Genomic DNA, 17,014 nt, shown 5'->3' with positions numbered 1-17,014 from the left:
CTTCATTAGTTCTCTTTTTAATCTTTATGCCTTGCCTCCTCAGCCAGACTACTTGAAGGCAGTGTCTGAAAACACCTATTACATGCTAAGCAATGGTACCCCATATCTCTATGGGTATATATCATCTATACTCTTCATAGCAATCTTGTCATGTAGATAATTTCATTGTTTTAGAGATTAAGAAACGGACTGAGAGAAATCAAGTAACAGCTCAAGGCCACATACCAGTATGTAGCTGAGTCCAGATGTGACCCCTGTTTGTCTGTTAACCCAAGTTTGATAGAGTCTGAATCCCACTATGATAGTAATTTTCAATGATACTCAACATCTGGCAGGTGTATCAGTCAATCCTCATAACAACTGTAGAGGAAAGTATTAGTATTTTCTCCACTGGAGAGATGAGGACATGAGGTTCACAGAGGCAAAGTAACTTGCCCAAGCTTACATGGCTAGACAATGATAGAGTTTAAAATTTAAAAAAAAATTTTTTTTAAGTAAACTCTGCCCCCAAAGTGGGGCTCGAACCCATGACACTGAGATCACAAGTTGTATTCTCTATCAATGGAGCCAGCCAGGCACCCTGCCAGTGATAGAATTTCAACCCAAACTGTCTGACTCCAGGACCCATCTTTTTTTTTTTTAAGATTTTATTTATTTATTTGTCAGAGAGAGAGAGAGCACACAAGCAGGCAGAGTGGCAGGCAGAGGCGGAGAGAGAAGAAGGCTCCCTGCCAAGCAAGGAGACTGATGCAGGACTCGATCCCAGCACCCTGAGATCATGACCTAAGCCGAAGGCATCGGCTTAACCAACTGAGCCACCCAGGCATCCCTCCAGGACCCATCTTAAACCCTAAGCATGAGTGCATCAACCCATGCCCTTCTGCTTCTCCACAGAGTATCCTTGGGCTTCTTCATATCCTCTGGGCTGTATACAGAGTCTCCTCCAGGAAATGTTTGAATTGATAGTACAGATGATGGTATGTGACTCTTTGACCCAAGGATGGGGTTAATGATGATGAAATCTTAAGGGACTAGAAACAAACTATTTTACTTCTAAAAAAGCATATGGCAGACTCAAAATTCTTGCAGCTATGGGACTGGAAGAACACAACTTGCTTCCGAAGGCTGGTACGAGGAGTCAATGAGCGATCCAGACTCACAAAAAGTGAGTCTGGTATGGTACCCAGTAACCATGCATTGAAGGAAAGCTATCAAAGGGCCTCCATCTAGGGAATTCGAGACCCAGTGGGTTAATTATCCTCAGGCAGAAACCACACTGACTTCCCCAGACAGACCTGGGAGGGAAAAACCCAAACAGACAGTTACAGTTCAGCTAAAATAGGGCTAATCTTTAATCTTTTATGGATACATGTAATACATTAACTATTATAGCTTATCCCCTTGGGGCACCTCAACACCTGGTCAACCAGAGACCGGGGTTAGGTTGGCTGGGCTAAGTGGAAAGGAGCAGGTAAATAGGCCAATTACCCTTCTGCACCAAACTTTCTTAGGCCCCCGCCTTGAGATTAAGAAGATGAAGTGTTTGATGCTGCCTGCCATACAGGGGTGGGGTAGGGAGGTGAGTTCTTGAGTCAGCAACCAGTGAAGATTACTCCACACAAATCACCTGGGATGTTTTACTGGACTCTCAGCAAACCAAACTCCTGTAGAGCAGGAATTGTATCATTTATTATTTGTCACTGGGTGTTTGCTGTTGGTGGTTACTATTAATAACGACACTGTTGTTCTCATAATATGAAAAAAATCCGAAGGCAAAGAGACACTAAGGCTAGGTGTCTCTATGAATTATGAAATCAGAGGGTTCAACTACTGTATTTTTCAACTTGAAGAGGTACTTTGTGTCCTTGTTTATCAGGCTTTATCTTATAATACATCTGTACATGTAGATAGAAGTGTTTCTCAATTGCTTGGAACTCTGTTATTAAGGAAAAGCCGTGAATTGGAGTGGATTGGGTCTAAGAATCAAGGCGATGTAATAGTTCAAGCTCCCACTCCAGCCAATAATTCTTCCTACCATAATCTCTGCTTCAGTATTTCTACTGAAAGGGAGTTGACTTCTCACCGAAGTAGTCCTTTTCATTACTGGACACCAGCACTGTGATGCCTGTATGTACTCCTTATACAGAGGTGAAATCTGTCTCCTTATAACTTCCAACCAGCGTTTCTAGTCCTGTCCTCTGCGACTACACAATATCAGTCAAATTTTTCTTTTTTTTTTTTAAGATTTTATTTATTTATTGGAGAGAGAGAGAGAGCATGAACAGGGGGAGAGGCAGAGGGCAGAGGGAGAAGCGGATTCCCCACGGAGCAGAGAACCTGACTCTCACCTGAGCTGAAGGCAGACGCTGAGCTGACTGAACCACTCACAGAACCCAGTCAAATTTTTTCTTAAGAGCAGGGTGGCTTGGGACAACAAGCAAGATCTCTGGAGGCAGACAGTTCTGAGTTTTAATTCTGACTCTACCAGTTATTGGCGAGTAACTTAACTTCTCCCTCATCCATCAAATGGGCTTAAGTACGGTGAGATTTAAATGAGATAAATATGGATAAAGTCTCTGGTTCCTGATGCTCGATAAATGTCAGATACTCCCTTCGTCGTCTTCTCTGCTCTCGCCTCACTGGCCTTATCCTAATTTCATATACCTGAAGACAGAAGTTACATTCCACCTTCCTCAAGTTTTTTCCAAATTGAACATTCCTCAGTTCCTAAACCATTCCTAAACCATTCTCCTCATAATAACTCTGATTCATTGCATACCTACAACACACAGTATGTGTCAGGCATTGCCTGAGGCCTAACAAGTTAAATAACTTGCCTAAGGCCACATAAGCAGTATCCAGGTTTCAGGTCTAGATCTGTCTGGCTCTGAAGCCACACTTTCAAATCTAGATCCTACAACAGTGCGGTCCAATTGAAATATAACGTTAGCCACATATATAATGTAAATTAGTCTAGTAGTCACGTTTTTAGAAGTAATAAAAAACAAGTGGTATTTTTTAAAAGATTTTATTTATTTATTTGACAGAGAGAGCGAGAGAGCACAAGCAAGGAGAGAGGTGGAGGGAGAGGGAGAAGCAGACTCCCTGCTGAGCAAGGAGCCCAATGAGGGGCTTGATCCAAGGACCCTGAGATCATGACCCGAGCCGAAGGCAGACGCTTAATTGACTGAGCCACTCAGGTGCCCCAAAACAGGTGGAAATTCAATAACATATTATATTAAATCCTAAATACCCAAAATATCATTCCAACATGTAATCAATTTAAAAAACTGTGATAAAAAATTGTTATATCGAACATTTTTTTCATAGAAAGTCATCACAACCCAGTGTGTATCTTACACGTACAGTCTGTCTCCATTCGAACTAGCTAGATTTCAAGTGGTTAAGAACCACATGTGGTTTGTGGCTGGACACTGGACAACAATTCCGCAGCCTGGAATTTAAGGATTTTGGTTTCCCAACCCCAAATCCAGTGCCGACTAAATATAGGAGACCAAGAAAATCATTTAATAATCTCTCGGCTAACCTCTGTTCTCTACTTCTCTATTATTCATTCTGTCAACAAAAACAGTATTTATCAAGAGCCTGTGCAGTGCCAGGCATTATTCCCGTAGCTGGGGATACTGCAGCAAATAAAACAAGGCCCCTGCTTTTGTGGAGCTTATGATTTTAACGGGGTGGGGTGGGGGAGATAAACAAATCGGTAAGCAGGCAGTATGTCACCTAGTCAAATGTGCAATGAAGAAAAATTCAGCAGGAAATGGGGGGGGGACAGACTGCGCAACAATTGCAAAAGACTTAAGATGGGAGTATCCTTGACACGTTCAAGTAAAAGCCAGAAGAACGTGGCTAGAGCTGAGTGGATGTGAGGGGCAGACCCAGATGGGGATGGTTGGAATATGGTCGAAGCCATAACAGGTGATGGGGGCAGATCATGGAGGCATAGGAGGACTTTGGATTTCACTCGGAGTGAAGGAGCGACATGAACTGATGAGGATGTTGGAATTAATTAGGTAGAAAAGCAATGATTACAGCTTTTCCAAAGGGCTATGCATGTAGGAAGCAGCCAATAAACGTTAGGACACTTCTGGGCAAATATTAGTTTATAACACTAAGATTGAAGGCCTAGCATTGTATATAATGGTGGCGTAGATCTACCTTAATTCTCATCAGGCCACTCTAGAGCGCTGATGAAGGAATTCCGTATGGGTACATGTGCCTTGCCATTCACGTTGATTGTCTGCTGTCCTGATGAAGACTACTCAAGAACTGGTCCTCATCCTTTGAGACCGGTCTAATGACTGTCTGGGAAGCATTAATGTATGAACTTTCCTCCTCCTCTGAGACCACTAACTGTACATATTAGGGAAACTCACTGTAGAGAAAAAGCCCAGGAATTCAGAAGGAAGCATGATAGAAAGACATGCTTGGTGTCAGAAAGAACTGAATTTGAATATGAACATTCCTCTACCATTTGCTGGCATTTGGCTTTGGGCCAATCACATTACCTCTCTGAACTTCCTTTTCTCCTCTGTAACATGGAGATGGTGATACCTACATTTTAGCAGTATTTGGCATATCTACACATATACAGTGTCAAGTTGTTGGTCTAGAGAAATAGTTCAATAATCAGTAGCCATTGTGATGTGTTCAACAAAATTTTTGAAAATCTACTACATATAAAGTACGTTATTATGGACTGAATGCTTGTGTCCCCCCCACCACCAAATTCATATGTTGAAACCCTATCCTCCAATGCGATAGTAGTACTAGGAGTAGGGGCCTTTGGAAATAGTACTAAGAATACTTAGTAGTAGAGGAGGTCATGATGGAAGTGCCCTCCCGAATGGAATTGCTGTTCTTATAAAAGTCCTGAGAAGTTTCCTTTGCTTTGCTCTTCACGTCATAAGGATACAAGGAGTCATCAACTGGCAACCCAGAAGTGGGCTCTCACCAGAACCCAACCATACTGGTACCCTAATGTCATAATTCCAGACTCCAGAACTATGAAAAATAAATTTCTGTTGTTTATACACCACCCAGTAAATGGCATTTTGTTATAGCAGCCCAACCTAAGATGCACATATGTACAGAAAATAATGATTCTTCCTTTCAGGATGTTTACAGTTTGTACTAGGGAGATTAGGCATACACAAATATATCCAATAAGACAGAATGTGCTTGCACAAATGAGATACAAGATATAATACCCATAATAGCTACCATTTATTGGTTGCTTACAATAAGTGAGGCACTATGCCCAGTGTTTCATAAACATCTCATTCTATTTTTATAAATTCCACCTTAAAAAGTACTATTTTTATCTCTGTTTCACCAAAAAGGAAGCTGAGGGCCAGAGAGAGGAAATGAGTTGCCCAAGGCTGCACAGCTGGAGAGTGGCAGAGGACAGAAGTGAGTCCCATTCTGGGGTCTAGTCGTGACATCATTTTTTTTTTTAAGATTTTATTTATTTATCTGACTGACAGAGATCACAAGTAGGCAGAGCAGCAGGCGGGGCGGGAGGTGGGAAGCAGGCTCCCCGGTGAGCAGAGAGCCCAACTTGGGGCTCGATCCCAGGACCCTGGGATTATGACCCGAGCTGAAGGCAGAGGCCTAACCCACTGAGCCACCCAGGCACCTCTAGTCGTGACATCCTTATCAGAAAAATCCACGCCTATAACTCCTAGGCTTTGTCCAAGTTTTACATTTTGTTCACCCATTTCCAATCCATCTTTTTTAAAAATTTAACTCTACTTTGAAATATCAGCTAAAATTTGAATAAATACCATGGTGCCTCAAAAGACCCATAATTCACTGGACTTTCCATTCTGAAGTTAGTGTCTATATAGGAAAAAAGAGGGACAGCAATTTTACAACCTCCTCCAATCATCATAGCACTGAGAGCTTGTTGTTCTGCCCAACACTGTGAATCACCAGACTGATCAGGGGGCACATCCTAAGCCCTGGGGTATATGCAGCCTTAATAACTACCAGAGTCCTGTGCAAGGTTCTACACACTCTTTCAGGGTGACCTCATTTATTCTCATGTCTTTAGCTACCATCTGTGAGGCTCTGACTCTGAAAGGGCTGCCTCCAGCTCAGTTCTCTCTCTCCTTTGAACTCTGTCTGGGCACCAGCACCTGGGTGTTTCATAGACACCTCATGCTCAATATATCTGCACATGAACTCATCTTTCCTGCCTCACCCACACTGCTTTGTGTTTCCTAGCTCAGAAAAAAAAAAAAAAAAGCACTACCATGTCCACCCAAGGTAGACATCTAGACACCTGTGACTCCTTCTATCTTTAGCTCTGGTTAGTCATCAAATCATTCTCTTCTATATTTTTAAAATCTGTCTTTTGTCCTATAATTATCTCTCAGCTGGCGTTGTGCCAAAGCTCCTAAACTGGTCTTCTTTCTCCAGGTTCTCCTTTCTTAAGCTTTTCTCCACCTTGCAGCCACAGTGATCTTTTTAAAACTCACAGATTTTCTTTAAGTCTAGCACACAAAGTCCTCCAGGGTCTGGGCCTTACTCCTTCCCCAGATTCATTTATATCAGCCCCTAACCTTAGATTCTATACCCTAATTCTATTTAACTCCTTATCCTTTTGAACATGCGGTTCCTTTCACCTGAAATTCCCTTTTCTCCCTTCTTTATCTAACATCTATTGATCCTTCAAGTGGGCATTGATTACCAGTTCCTTCACTAATGTCCCCAGGATGGACCAAATGTCCTGCTTGCTTCCAAAGGGGTTGAGTTCCTGATATCTCATTTTCCTATTGAATCAAATTACATGGTACAGACTCAGTTTAACCTTCTGATTCCAACAACTCACCTATAAACCCTTTTGAAGGTAGAGATGGAGCTAACAGCTAACAAAATGTCTAGAACAGTCTATAGACTTCCAGGAAATGTTCAATATTTTTTAAAAAATGAATGGGAGGTAGGGAAGGTTACAGCAAGGGGACTAGAGCTCGAAGTGCCAGTACAGTACAGTAATTAAGACAGAGGGTTCTGGGGGCACCTGTGTGGCTCAGTGGTTAAGCCTCTGCCTTTGGCTCAGGTCATGATCTCAGGGTCCTGGGATTGAGCCCTGCATATGGCTCTCTGCTCAGTGGGAAGCCTGCTTCCCTCTCTCTCCCTCTCTCTCTGCCTGCCTCTCTGCCTACTTGTGATCTCTGTCTGTCAAATAAATAAATAAAATCTTAAAAAAAAAAAAAAAGATAGAGTGTTCTGAGGTCAATGGCTTATATTGGTACTAGAGCCCCTCCGCTGCTTTGCATGTTGTTTAACAACTCGCCTGGATTTTCCCATCAGTAAAATTAGGGTAATAATTCTACTTGACTCATAGGGCTGCTGTGAGGATCAAATTTAAAACTGAAATATTGTTCATTATTTTTTGCATTAAATTTGTAAAATACTGCACTAAAACAGTGTTTCTCTTAGCCACTGAGTTTCTGGTGTCCCTTTAATTTTTTTACTCCAGAAGCGTACCTCATTCACTTCACTTTAGTCTTCACTTTGACCGCACCTTATATGCTTGACAAGTATTAGCAGACATTCAATAAACATTTAATTTATTTATCTCCCTGTATTTTCAAATTAAGTAAAACATATACGGTAAAGTGAACAAATACTAAGTGTATTGCTGAGCTCTCTAATTGTTCAGAACATTACGCTTCTCAGTAAACGGTGTCTTTTCACATTCAGGTATCCCAACAAAAAATCTGTTTTGTAAGCCCCCCTTTCCCAGTTTTCCACAGCTCCCTTCCCCAGGCTCTCTTTTGCTTCTGTCAATTTCAAGAGATTTCCTAGACTAAAACATTTCAGACCGTCAAACTTGAAAATGTATTTTCCTAGAGGACGGCCTATGACGTCAAGCCCCCTTGTAAATCCCAGGAGACCCTCCAAAGGAGACCGCCATCTTGCATACAGCGGCATTACGTCTCGCGCATGCGCTTCTGTTTGCGAGGCTGCAAAGAGGGGGATTTTTATTCCTTCTCGGCACCCTTACGTCGTGAGGCACCAGTGTCAAGATTTACATGACGTTCGTTTCTCGCCGGAAGTGGAAAGACGGGGAGGAAGTGTTGCACTTTCCGGAGGATTTTAACTTTAGGGCTCGGGGTAAATTGTTTAAAATCTCCGAGGTACTGGGGTGGATATATTACCCGCTTTACGAGAAGAGACTAGAGTGCGCTCGGAGACGTCTTTCTAGTGTGAGTGGGTACGCGTCTTTGATGCTGGCTTAAGGGGACCTAAACCATTCTTTTAAAAAAACTTCATGGTGCCGCCTCGCTCTCTTTGAAAGGCATTTTCAGAGAGGTGGAACGCCTAGATTCTAGATTGATTCAGACTCTGCCACCGACTTGCTGTGTGCGCTTGGGCCCCTCTCCGAGTCCCAGTGTCTTCATCTATAGATGGAAGAGTAGACAAAGTCTCTTAAGTCACCTCTTAGTTCTGAATGTTATTCCATGCCCAAGCCACAAAGTCTTGGGGGTTAAATATCGTTGGCCCCTTTTTATAAGGAGGACATTGAGTCCCAGGTTTGACGACTTCCTCAAGATTGCACAGAAAACTTTTAGAGATTTCAGATATTGAGACTACAAGATTGTGCTATAAGTCCACGACCACGACTCCTTTGTATATTTCTGTATTAGTTCCTGAAACTGGCCTATAGCAGTTACTGAAACAGTATGAATGGATGAATGAATCTTTTGATATCAAGGCCGGTGACACAAGCAGGCCGGTTGTTTCTCTGCCCTTCTAATGTATTAACAATGTAACACTGCTCCAGGTGTTTCTTCGGCTTTACTTGACTGGGGACTCTGAAACCAGTTCTGTTGTCTTCAACTTAATCAGACAGCATGGAGGCACCTCCGGTCACCATGATGCCTGTCACTGGAGGCACTATTAATATGATGGAGTACCTGCTGCAGGGTAAGTGAACCAGGCAACTTGGATGACCTGTTTTCCTCTCTCTGTTCATCATCTGTGGGGATGAGAGGCTGTTGTACAGAGGCAGCCTACATGATTTCTGGCACTCAATAGATAACTTTTTAAAAAATTTAAACGTTAATTATGGTCACAGGCACAAACACATTAAATTAAGTGTACAGTTCAGTAGTGTTAATTACATTCACATTATTGTATAACTGATTTCTAGAACTTTTCATCTTGCAGAACTGAAACTCTATACCCTTTGAACACTAATTGCTCCTTCTCCTCACCCCCCGCCCCAGCCCTTCAGCTCTTAGCAACCACCTTTCTATTTTGTTTCTGATTTTGACTACTTTATATATTTCATATGAGTGGACTCATGCGGTGTTCATCTTTTTATGACTGATTGGTTTTACTTAGCATAATGTCCTCAAGGTTCATCCCTACTCTAGCATGTGACTGGATCCCCCTTTTTAAAGCTGAATGACATTTCGTCATGTGGATATACTATGTTTCCTTTATTCATCTGCCATTTGGGTTGCTTTCACCTCTTGGTTATCATGAATATCGCTGCAGCAAACATGGGGGTGCAAATATCTCTTCAAGATCCTGCTTTGAGAGGTGCCTGAGTGGCTCAGTCCTTGAACATCTGCCTTCAGCTCAGGCTGTGATCTCAGGGTCCTGAAATCAAACCCCACATTGGGTTCCCTGCTCAGTGGGGAGTCTCCTTCTCCCTCTCCCTCTCCACCCCTCACTCATATTCTCTCTGTCTCTTTCTCTCTCTCAAATAAATAAAATCTTTAAAATAAAATAAAAAGAATCTAAATTAAAAAAAAAACCACAGGTAAAATAACTTGCCCAGATGAGAGAACTCAAGATCCAGAGAGGGCAGTGATTTCCAGGAGGTCAGATAATGTTTTGTGCAAGAGTTTAGACTTTAATTCAGATCATCCATTTGGTAACTTAATATGAACAACATTAGGTTATTAATTTTCACTTCTTAAGCTACCTTTTCTTCAGTCTTTTCCAACCCAGTAAGTGCCACTGTCAATCACCAGTTGCATGAACCAAGCATTTAGGAGTCAATCTCTGCTTTTCACTTTACCCCCACATCTAGTCCATCTCTAAGTCGTCATATTCATTTTACTTCCAACATGTATATATTTTTTAAGATTTTATTTATTTGACAGAGAGAGTGAGAACGCACAGCAGGCAGAGCAGCAGAGGGAGAGAGAGGGGCAGGCTCCCCACTGAGCAGGGAGCCTGATGCAGGGCTTGATCCCAGGACCCTGTGATCATGACCTGAGCCGAAGGCAGACGCTTAACTGACTGAGCCACCCAGGTGCCCCTCAACATATATTTTAAATAAGTATTTTCTCCACCTGCAATGCCCCACCCTGGTTTATCGTGGGGGTCCTGAACTATTTTAGTAACCTTTTACTTATTACATTGTTTCTACTTCTGATTATCTCTATCTCTTCCCACACCAACAGGTAGTCATCTTTTCATTTTTTATTTATTATTATTTTTTTTTTAAAGTAAACTTTGTGCCCCCAACGTGGGGCTTGAACTCAGGACGCGCAGGTCAAGAGTTGCATTCTCAGGGTGCCTGGGTGGTTCAGTTTGTTGAGTGTCTCACTGCTGATTTTGGCTCGGGTCCTGATCTCAGAGTCTTGGGATCGAGCCTCATGTCAGGCTCTGCGCTCAGTGGAGAGTCTGATTCTCTTCCTCTCCCTTTGCCCCTCTCCGTGTGTGCTCTCTCTCAAATAAATCTTAAAAAAGAAAAAAAAAGTGGGGGGTGGAGTTACATGTTCCACCAACTGAGCCTGGTAACAATGTAACACTTCTCCAGGTGTTTCTTGTGCTTTACTTGACTGGAGACTCCTAAACCAGTTCTGTTGTCTTCAACTTAATCAGACAGCGTGGAGGCACCTCTGATCACCATGATGCCTGTCACTGGAGACATCATTAATATTATGGAGTACCTGCTGTAGGGGACCTACCAGGTGTCCCCAGTAGTCATCTTTTTAAATAATTGCTTTATTATTTAAAAATTCAAGGGCGCCTGGGTGGCTCAGTTGGTTGAGCGACTGCCTTTGGTTCAGGTCTGATTCTGGAGTTCCAGGATCAAACCCCGCATTGGACTCCCTGCTCAGCCGGGAGTCTTCTTCCCCCTCTGATCTCTCCGCTCTCATTCTCTCTCTCTCAAATAAATAAATAAAATCTTAAAAGAAAAGAAAATTTCTGACCTCGTAACATTTTACTTCTAAACTCTTCAGTAAGCATATCTACAAAAACAAGGATATTTTTCTTCATAACCTTAATACCATCATTATTATCTTAAGAAAATTAATAATATATTTTAATATCACCTAACATCTAGTCCATATTCAAAAGTTTCTCCCCAATTGTACCCAGAATGTATTTTGTAAACAGGATGCAATCAAGTATCGTGCATTACATTTGATAATTGGGTCTCTAAAGTCTCTCTTCATTTGGATCAGTCTCCCCTCAGCTATACTTTTTTCGCTCATGACTGTATCTTGTTGAAGAGTCCATACCAGTGTTCCTGGAATGAGCCTCTGAAAATGTAAATGCAGTCATGTCTTTCCCTGTTTTGTTGACAATAAAGTGTGGAGCACATAGTTGCCCAGTGACCTTTGGGTAGAGTACCACCTTCACCATGAACTGTATGTCAGGCCTGCACTGCTGTGGCCCATGCAGATCCTCACTTGGTTCTATCTTCCTTCTCACTCAGAGCACTTCAGGCACAAACACTGATATCTTTCCATTTTCTTTAATTGCCCAAGCCCTTTCCTGCCTCTGTGCCTTAGCCCTTGAAGATCCCCCTGGCCCAGTACTTTTCTCCAGCTCTTCACAGAACCGTCTCATTTTCACTCTTCAGTTGTCAGCCCAGTTGCATCCCCTTAGGGAGACCTTCTTTGACTCCAACCCTTCAGAAAGGTTTCTCTTCTCCATCCCCACCAGTTGCTCTCTATCCCATCTTTCTTTTATTTCCTTGTATTTACTGTTTGCTTACTTATTTATTTTTTGTTTCCCCCACTAAGTTGTAATCTCCCTTAGGGCATGGACCCTAGCTTCCTAGCATAGTTCCTAGAATAGCATTCAAGAAGTATAGGTTGAATGAACCAACACTGACAAATGTTTGAGGAATGGGGTCTTCTGGGTGGCTCAGTCCATTAAGCATCTGTATTTGGCTCAGGTCATGGTCCTGGGATCGAGCCCCACACTGGGTTTCCTGGTGAGAAGGCAGCCTGCTTCTCTCCCTCTGCCTGCCACTCCCTCTGGTTTTGCTCTCTCTCTCTCTCTCTCTCTCTGTCCAGTAAATAAATAAAATCTTTAAGAAAAGGTGTTTGAGGAATGAACAAACACATCTCTGATACTGTCCTGAATGTAGGGTACAATGTGTTGAATGTAGGACTTGTTCCCTGCTCCCATGATCTTCTGTCCTGTGATTACTGGGATCTGATCTGTTGCTTTTCCTACAACACTCCCCATTTTCAAAAATTCCGTCCTTTGAGTCTCACTATCAATATTTACCATAGTAACAGTATATAGTCTTATTTATTTTAACAGATTTGGTCAATAAATGTTTGAATATGTTCCTAGCATTGGAGTATCATCAGTGGAGGGAGAAAAATGAATAAAGTATCAGTATACAGTTGATATATTGAAAGATAAGTTGATATATTGAAAGACTGAAGAATTGAGGTGATAATGCTAAAGAAAACTAAAGCGGGGAGGTGGAAAGAGATCGGAGAGACGTGTGTTATCTTGTTCAGGGTGATCTGAAAAGACCTCTCTGATAAAGTGACACTTGAGCAAAGACCTGAAGGAAGCGATGGGGCGAGGCATGCAGCTACCGGTAAGAAAAATGTTCTAAGTGTAGGGACTATGGAAAGAGACTCTGAAGAGAAATACTTTATCAAGTACTTGGCATTTTCAGGTAATAATAGGAAGATCACTGTAGCTGGAGAGAGTGATCTAGGGAAATAGTTGAAGGAAATGATATTGGACTGGTAGCAGAGTCCACAATGTATAGGACCTTGTAGATGATCGTAAAGACTTTAGGATTTATTCTGAATGACACGGGAAGCCACTGGAGGGTTCTAAGCAGAGGACTGTATTTATCTGTCTTATATTCAAAAAGACCACTTGGCTGTTGTGTATAGAAGAGAAGAAGCAGGCGAGGGTAGAAGCAGGCTATTGCAAAAAGCAGGTCAGAAATGAGGGAGAGTTGGACTAGATGGAAATGAATGAGGAAGTGAAACATGGCTGGATTCTGCACATATTTTTTAAAAATACGGATTGGATTTAGGATATGGGGGAAAGAAAGGAGTCAGGATGGTTCTGTGGTTTGGAGCCTGGGCCACTGAAAGCACAGAGTTTGCATTTACTATAATGGAGAAGACTGCAGGGGGATTAAGACTGCGGAGGAAAAGCCAGCAATTGGATACAAACACATGAAGATAAAGGAGACAGTTGGATATATGAGTCTATAGTTCATGAAATAAATACAGGAGTCCTCAGGGCATAAATGATATTTGAAGCCATAGCACCAAATTAGGTCACTTTGGAAGGAAGAGATTGTTGATAAAGAGGACCAGGATTGAGTCCTAGGATCCTCCAGTGTTTAGGGAAGATGAGAAAGACGCACCGAAGTAAACTTAAAAGGAATGGTCAATGAGTTAGGCGAAGAACTAAGAGTTGTGTCCCGGAGGCCAGAGGAAGAGTAGATTTCAAGGTGGGTATAATCTGACAACCATGTCAGATGCCACTAGGAAGATGAACAAGATGAGAGCAAAGATCAGTGTATTTCTATGGAGCATTTCATTCCTTTGTACTTAAATATGTTACATAAAAAGGAAATGTTATAGATAGAAAACTTGTGTTGCTAGAAATAGAAGATAACTTTTCAAGTAAATGACAGGAGTATTATTATTATTCTAGATAGATACTGTGGTTTTTCAGGCCTCTGAGCCCAGAGCCCACTGGCGATTAGCGTTTAGAGAAGGCCTAAAGGCTTTCCTGTACCAACTAAGATAATGCAAAAAACTGAAAGAGGGTTAGCTTTGTCATAATGTTATCTGATGCCGTGGCAGCATAACCCCTCTGAAATCTCATATATTGGACCTATGCTTTACAAACATTGCACTAAACCATTGAGGTTTTTCATTTAAGTTTTTTCAATCTTTTGCTAATCCCAGTACCCAAAATGAAAGATGGGACTCAACCATACTCTTTCCTTCTTCAGGAAGCGTTCTAGATCACAGTTTGGAAAGCCTTATCCACCGCCTTCGTGGTTTGTGTGACAACATGGAACCCGAGACTTTCCTTGACCATGAGATGGTATTCCTCCTTAAGGGCCAGCAGGCTAGTCCATTTGTTCTCAGGGCCCGCCGTTCTATGGACAGGGGAGGAGCACCCTGGCACCTGCGCTACCTGGGACAGCCAGAAATGGGAGACAAGAACCGCCATGCCCTGGTGCGCAATTGTGTAGACATTGCAACATCTGAGAACCTCACTGACTTCTTGATGGAAATGGGCTTCCGCATGGACCATGAGTTTGTCGCCAAGGGTCACTTGTTCCGTAAAGGTATCATGAAGATTATGGTGTACAAGATCTTCCGCATCCTGGTGCCAGGAAACACAGACAGCACCGAGGCCTTGTCACTTTCCTATCTTGTGGAACTAAGTGTTGTTGCACCAGCTGGTCAGGACATGGTCTCTGATGACATGAGGAACTTTGCCGAGCAGCTGAAACCTCTGGTTCACCTAGAGAAAATAGACCCCAAGAGGCTCATGTGACTAAGACAGTCTCTCTGCCACCGGGGCCTGTCCTCACCTGTTACAAAAAAGAAGATGTTATAAAGGCTCCATTTCACCATTGCCAGCCGGGCATTCTTCCCCCAGAAAGGAGGACAGTGAAGACCTTAGCTGGTTCTGTACAGTTTTCCTCATGTGGCAAGTTCACTTCTGTGACAGCCTTTCCAAATGAAAGACTTAGGATAACAAGAATCTATCCAGTCCTTCTGTATAAGGAAGGGAAACTGGAATAAATTAGCTTTTAGAAAGGAAAATCTTTTACTTGTTTTGCTATTTGTGTATAAGACTGCGAGCTTGTACTGTGTGGTAATAAAAGCTATGAAGAGAAACATCTGTGATTCCAATTCTTTATCACCCCGCTAATTTGGGATGGATTCACTACCAGCTGGAACAACCAAAAAAAAAAATGACAGTTTTTAGTTTTAATTCTGATAGAGGTGATAGTTTTTACCTTTAACCAAAGTGTCACGTTCATTGAAAAAAAAATTTTTTTAAAGATTTTATTTATTTATCTGACAGAGAGAGACACAGCAAGAGAGAGAACACAGGCAGGGAGAGTGGGAGAGGGAGAAGCAGGCTTCCCGCTGAGCAGGGAGCCTGATATGGAGCTCGATCCCAGGACCTTGAGATCATAACCTGAGCCGAAGGCAGACGTTTAACAACTGAGCCACCCAGGTGCTCCAAAAAATTTTTAAATACAGACAAAAATAAGAAAAATAACCTGTAATCCTATAATTCAAAAAGATATACTATCTTTATTGTTATATATCCTTTTAGTCTTTATTTTATAAATTTATATATGAGAGATTGATTGATTGATTGATTTTTTAAGATTTTACTTATTTGACAGAGAGAGACATACCGAGAGAGGGAACACAAGCTGGGGGAGTGGGAGAGGGAGAAAGCAGGCTTCCCGCCATGCAGGGAGCCTGATGCGGGGCTCAAACCCAGGACCCTGAGATCATGACCTGAACCGAAAGCAGACACTTAACGACTGAGCCACCCAGGCGCCCCAAGATATATTTATTTTATAAAATATTCTTTATAAACTAGTTTATACCCGCTTTTGTTGTTGTTGTTTAATCACCTTTTCAGGACATTAGGCTATAGTGCTCTTCTGTAAAAACAAAAACCCCATTAAAATAGGGAATTGAGGCAGAGATTAATTAGCTTTCCCTGGGCTATACAGATACTGATTAGCAGAGATGGTATGTAAATATTGATAATTATAATTGCTATGTGTATCCCATCATGTGGATTTTCCATAACTTAATTGATTCCCCTACTTTGGAATTTTTAGTTTGTTCCCAATTTTTGGCTTTTATAAACATCCTCTAGGGGTGCCTGGGTGGCTCAGTGTATTGAGCGTGTGACTCTTGGTTTCAGCTCAGGTCGTGATCTTGGGATCATGGGACCGAGCCCCGTGCGGGCCTCCATGCTGGGCGCAGAATCTGTTTAAGATTATCTCTCTCCCTATGCCCCTCCCCCTGCCCCCACACTCACTCTCTTAAGATCAATGGATAAAATCTTTAAAAAAAAAAAGAACAATGCTGTAATGCTAGTACTTTTAATAAAATCATTGTTGATATCTATGACTATTCTTTAGGATAAATTCTAGGGAACTGCTGAGTCAAACAGTAAGCACTATTTTAAGACTTCTGCCGTGCATTGCCAAATGCCTTCCAGAAATGTCCCAGTTTTCACTCCCACCAGCTGTAAATGAGGTTCCCAAAAATGTTGCCAAAACTGGGTATGACTATGAAAACTTGTTTTTCCCATTTGATGATAAATGGTAACTAGTTTGAATTTTCTTTTTCTTTTTTTCTTTTATTTTTTTATGTAAGCTCTATGCTTAATGTGGGGCTTGAACTCATGACCCCAAGATCAAGAGCCATACACTCTACCGACTGAGCCAGCTAGGTGCCCAAGTTTTCTTTTTCTTTTTTTAAAATTTTTTTTTTTAATTTATTTATTTGTTAGAGAGAGAGAGCAAGCACAGGCAGACAGAGTGGTAGGCAGAGGCAGAGGGAGAAGCAGGCTCCCCGCCGAGCAAGGAGCCCGATGTGGGACTCGATCCCAGGACGCTGGGATCATGACCTGAGCCGAAGGCAGCCGCCCAACCAACTGAGCCACCCAGGCGTCCCTCTTTTTCTTTTTTTAAAGATTTTATTTATTTTTTTGGAGAGAGTGCATGGGCTAGAGGGAGGGA

At 42.1% G+C, this 17,014-nt stretch overlaps 1 protein-coding gene across 4 annotated transcripts; it reads left to right on the top strand.

Annotated features, from left to right (window-relative positions):
• The first annotated feature begins 8,075 nt into the window (after window positions 1-8,075).
• MED18 (mediator complex subunit 18) lies at window positions 8,076-15,132 on the top strand. Of its 4 annotated transcripts, none has more exons than XM_080801124.1 (3): window positions 8,076-8,145; window positions 8,816-8,958; window positions 14,234-15,132. In XM_080801124.1, the coding sequence occupies exons 2-3, from the start codon at window positions 8,886-8,888 to the stop codon at window positions 14,785-14,787; spliced, it is 627 nt and encodes a 208-aa protein (XP_080657250.1). In that variant the 5' UTR covers window positions 8,076-8,145; window positions 8,816-8,885; the 3' UTR covers window positions 14,788-15,132. The 4 variants fall into 4 exon arrangements, with proteins under 4 accessions (XP_080657250.1, XP_080657249.1, XP_080657248.1 ...); XM_080801123.1 differs by having other exon boundaries at window positions 8,076-8,245; XM_080801122.1 differs by having other exon boundaries at window positions 8,080-8,237.
• The last annotated feature ends 1,882 nt before the right edge of the window (window positions 15,133-17,014 follow it).

The sequence above is a fragment of the Martes martes genome (assembly GCF_963455335.1).
Source record: "Martes martes genome assembly, chromosome: 4".
Lineage (NCBI taxonomy): Eukaryota > Metazoa > Chordata > Mammalia > Carnivora > Mustelidae > Martes > Martes martes.
This window is presented reverse-complemented; position numbering and strand designations above follow the sequence as displayed.

Bases quoted from the DNA above. Each gene is read 5' to 3' on its own strand.
- MED18 (XM_080801124.1), top strand. From the start codon at position 8,886: ATGGAGGCACCTCCGGTCACCATGATGCCTGTCACTGGAGGCACTATT. The intron at 8,959-14,233 runs GTAAGTGAACCA...TTCCTTCTTCAG, and splicing joins GATGGAGTACCTGCTGCAGG to GAAGCGTTCTAGATCACAGT.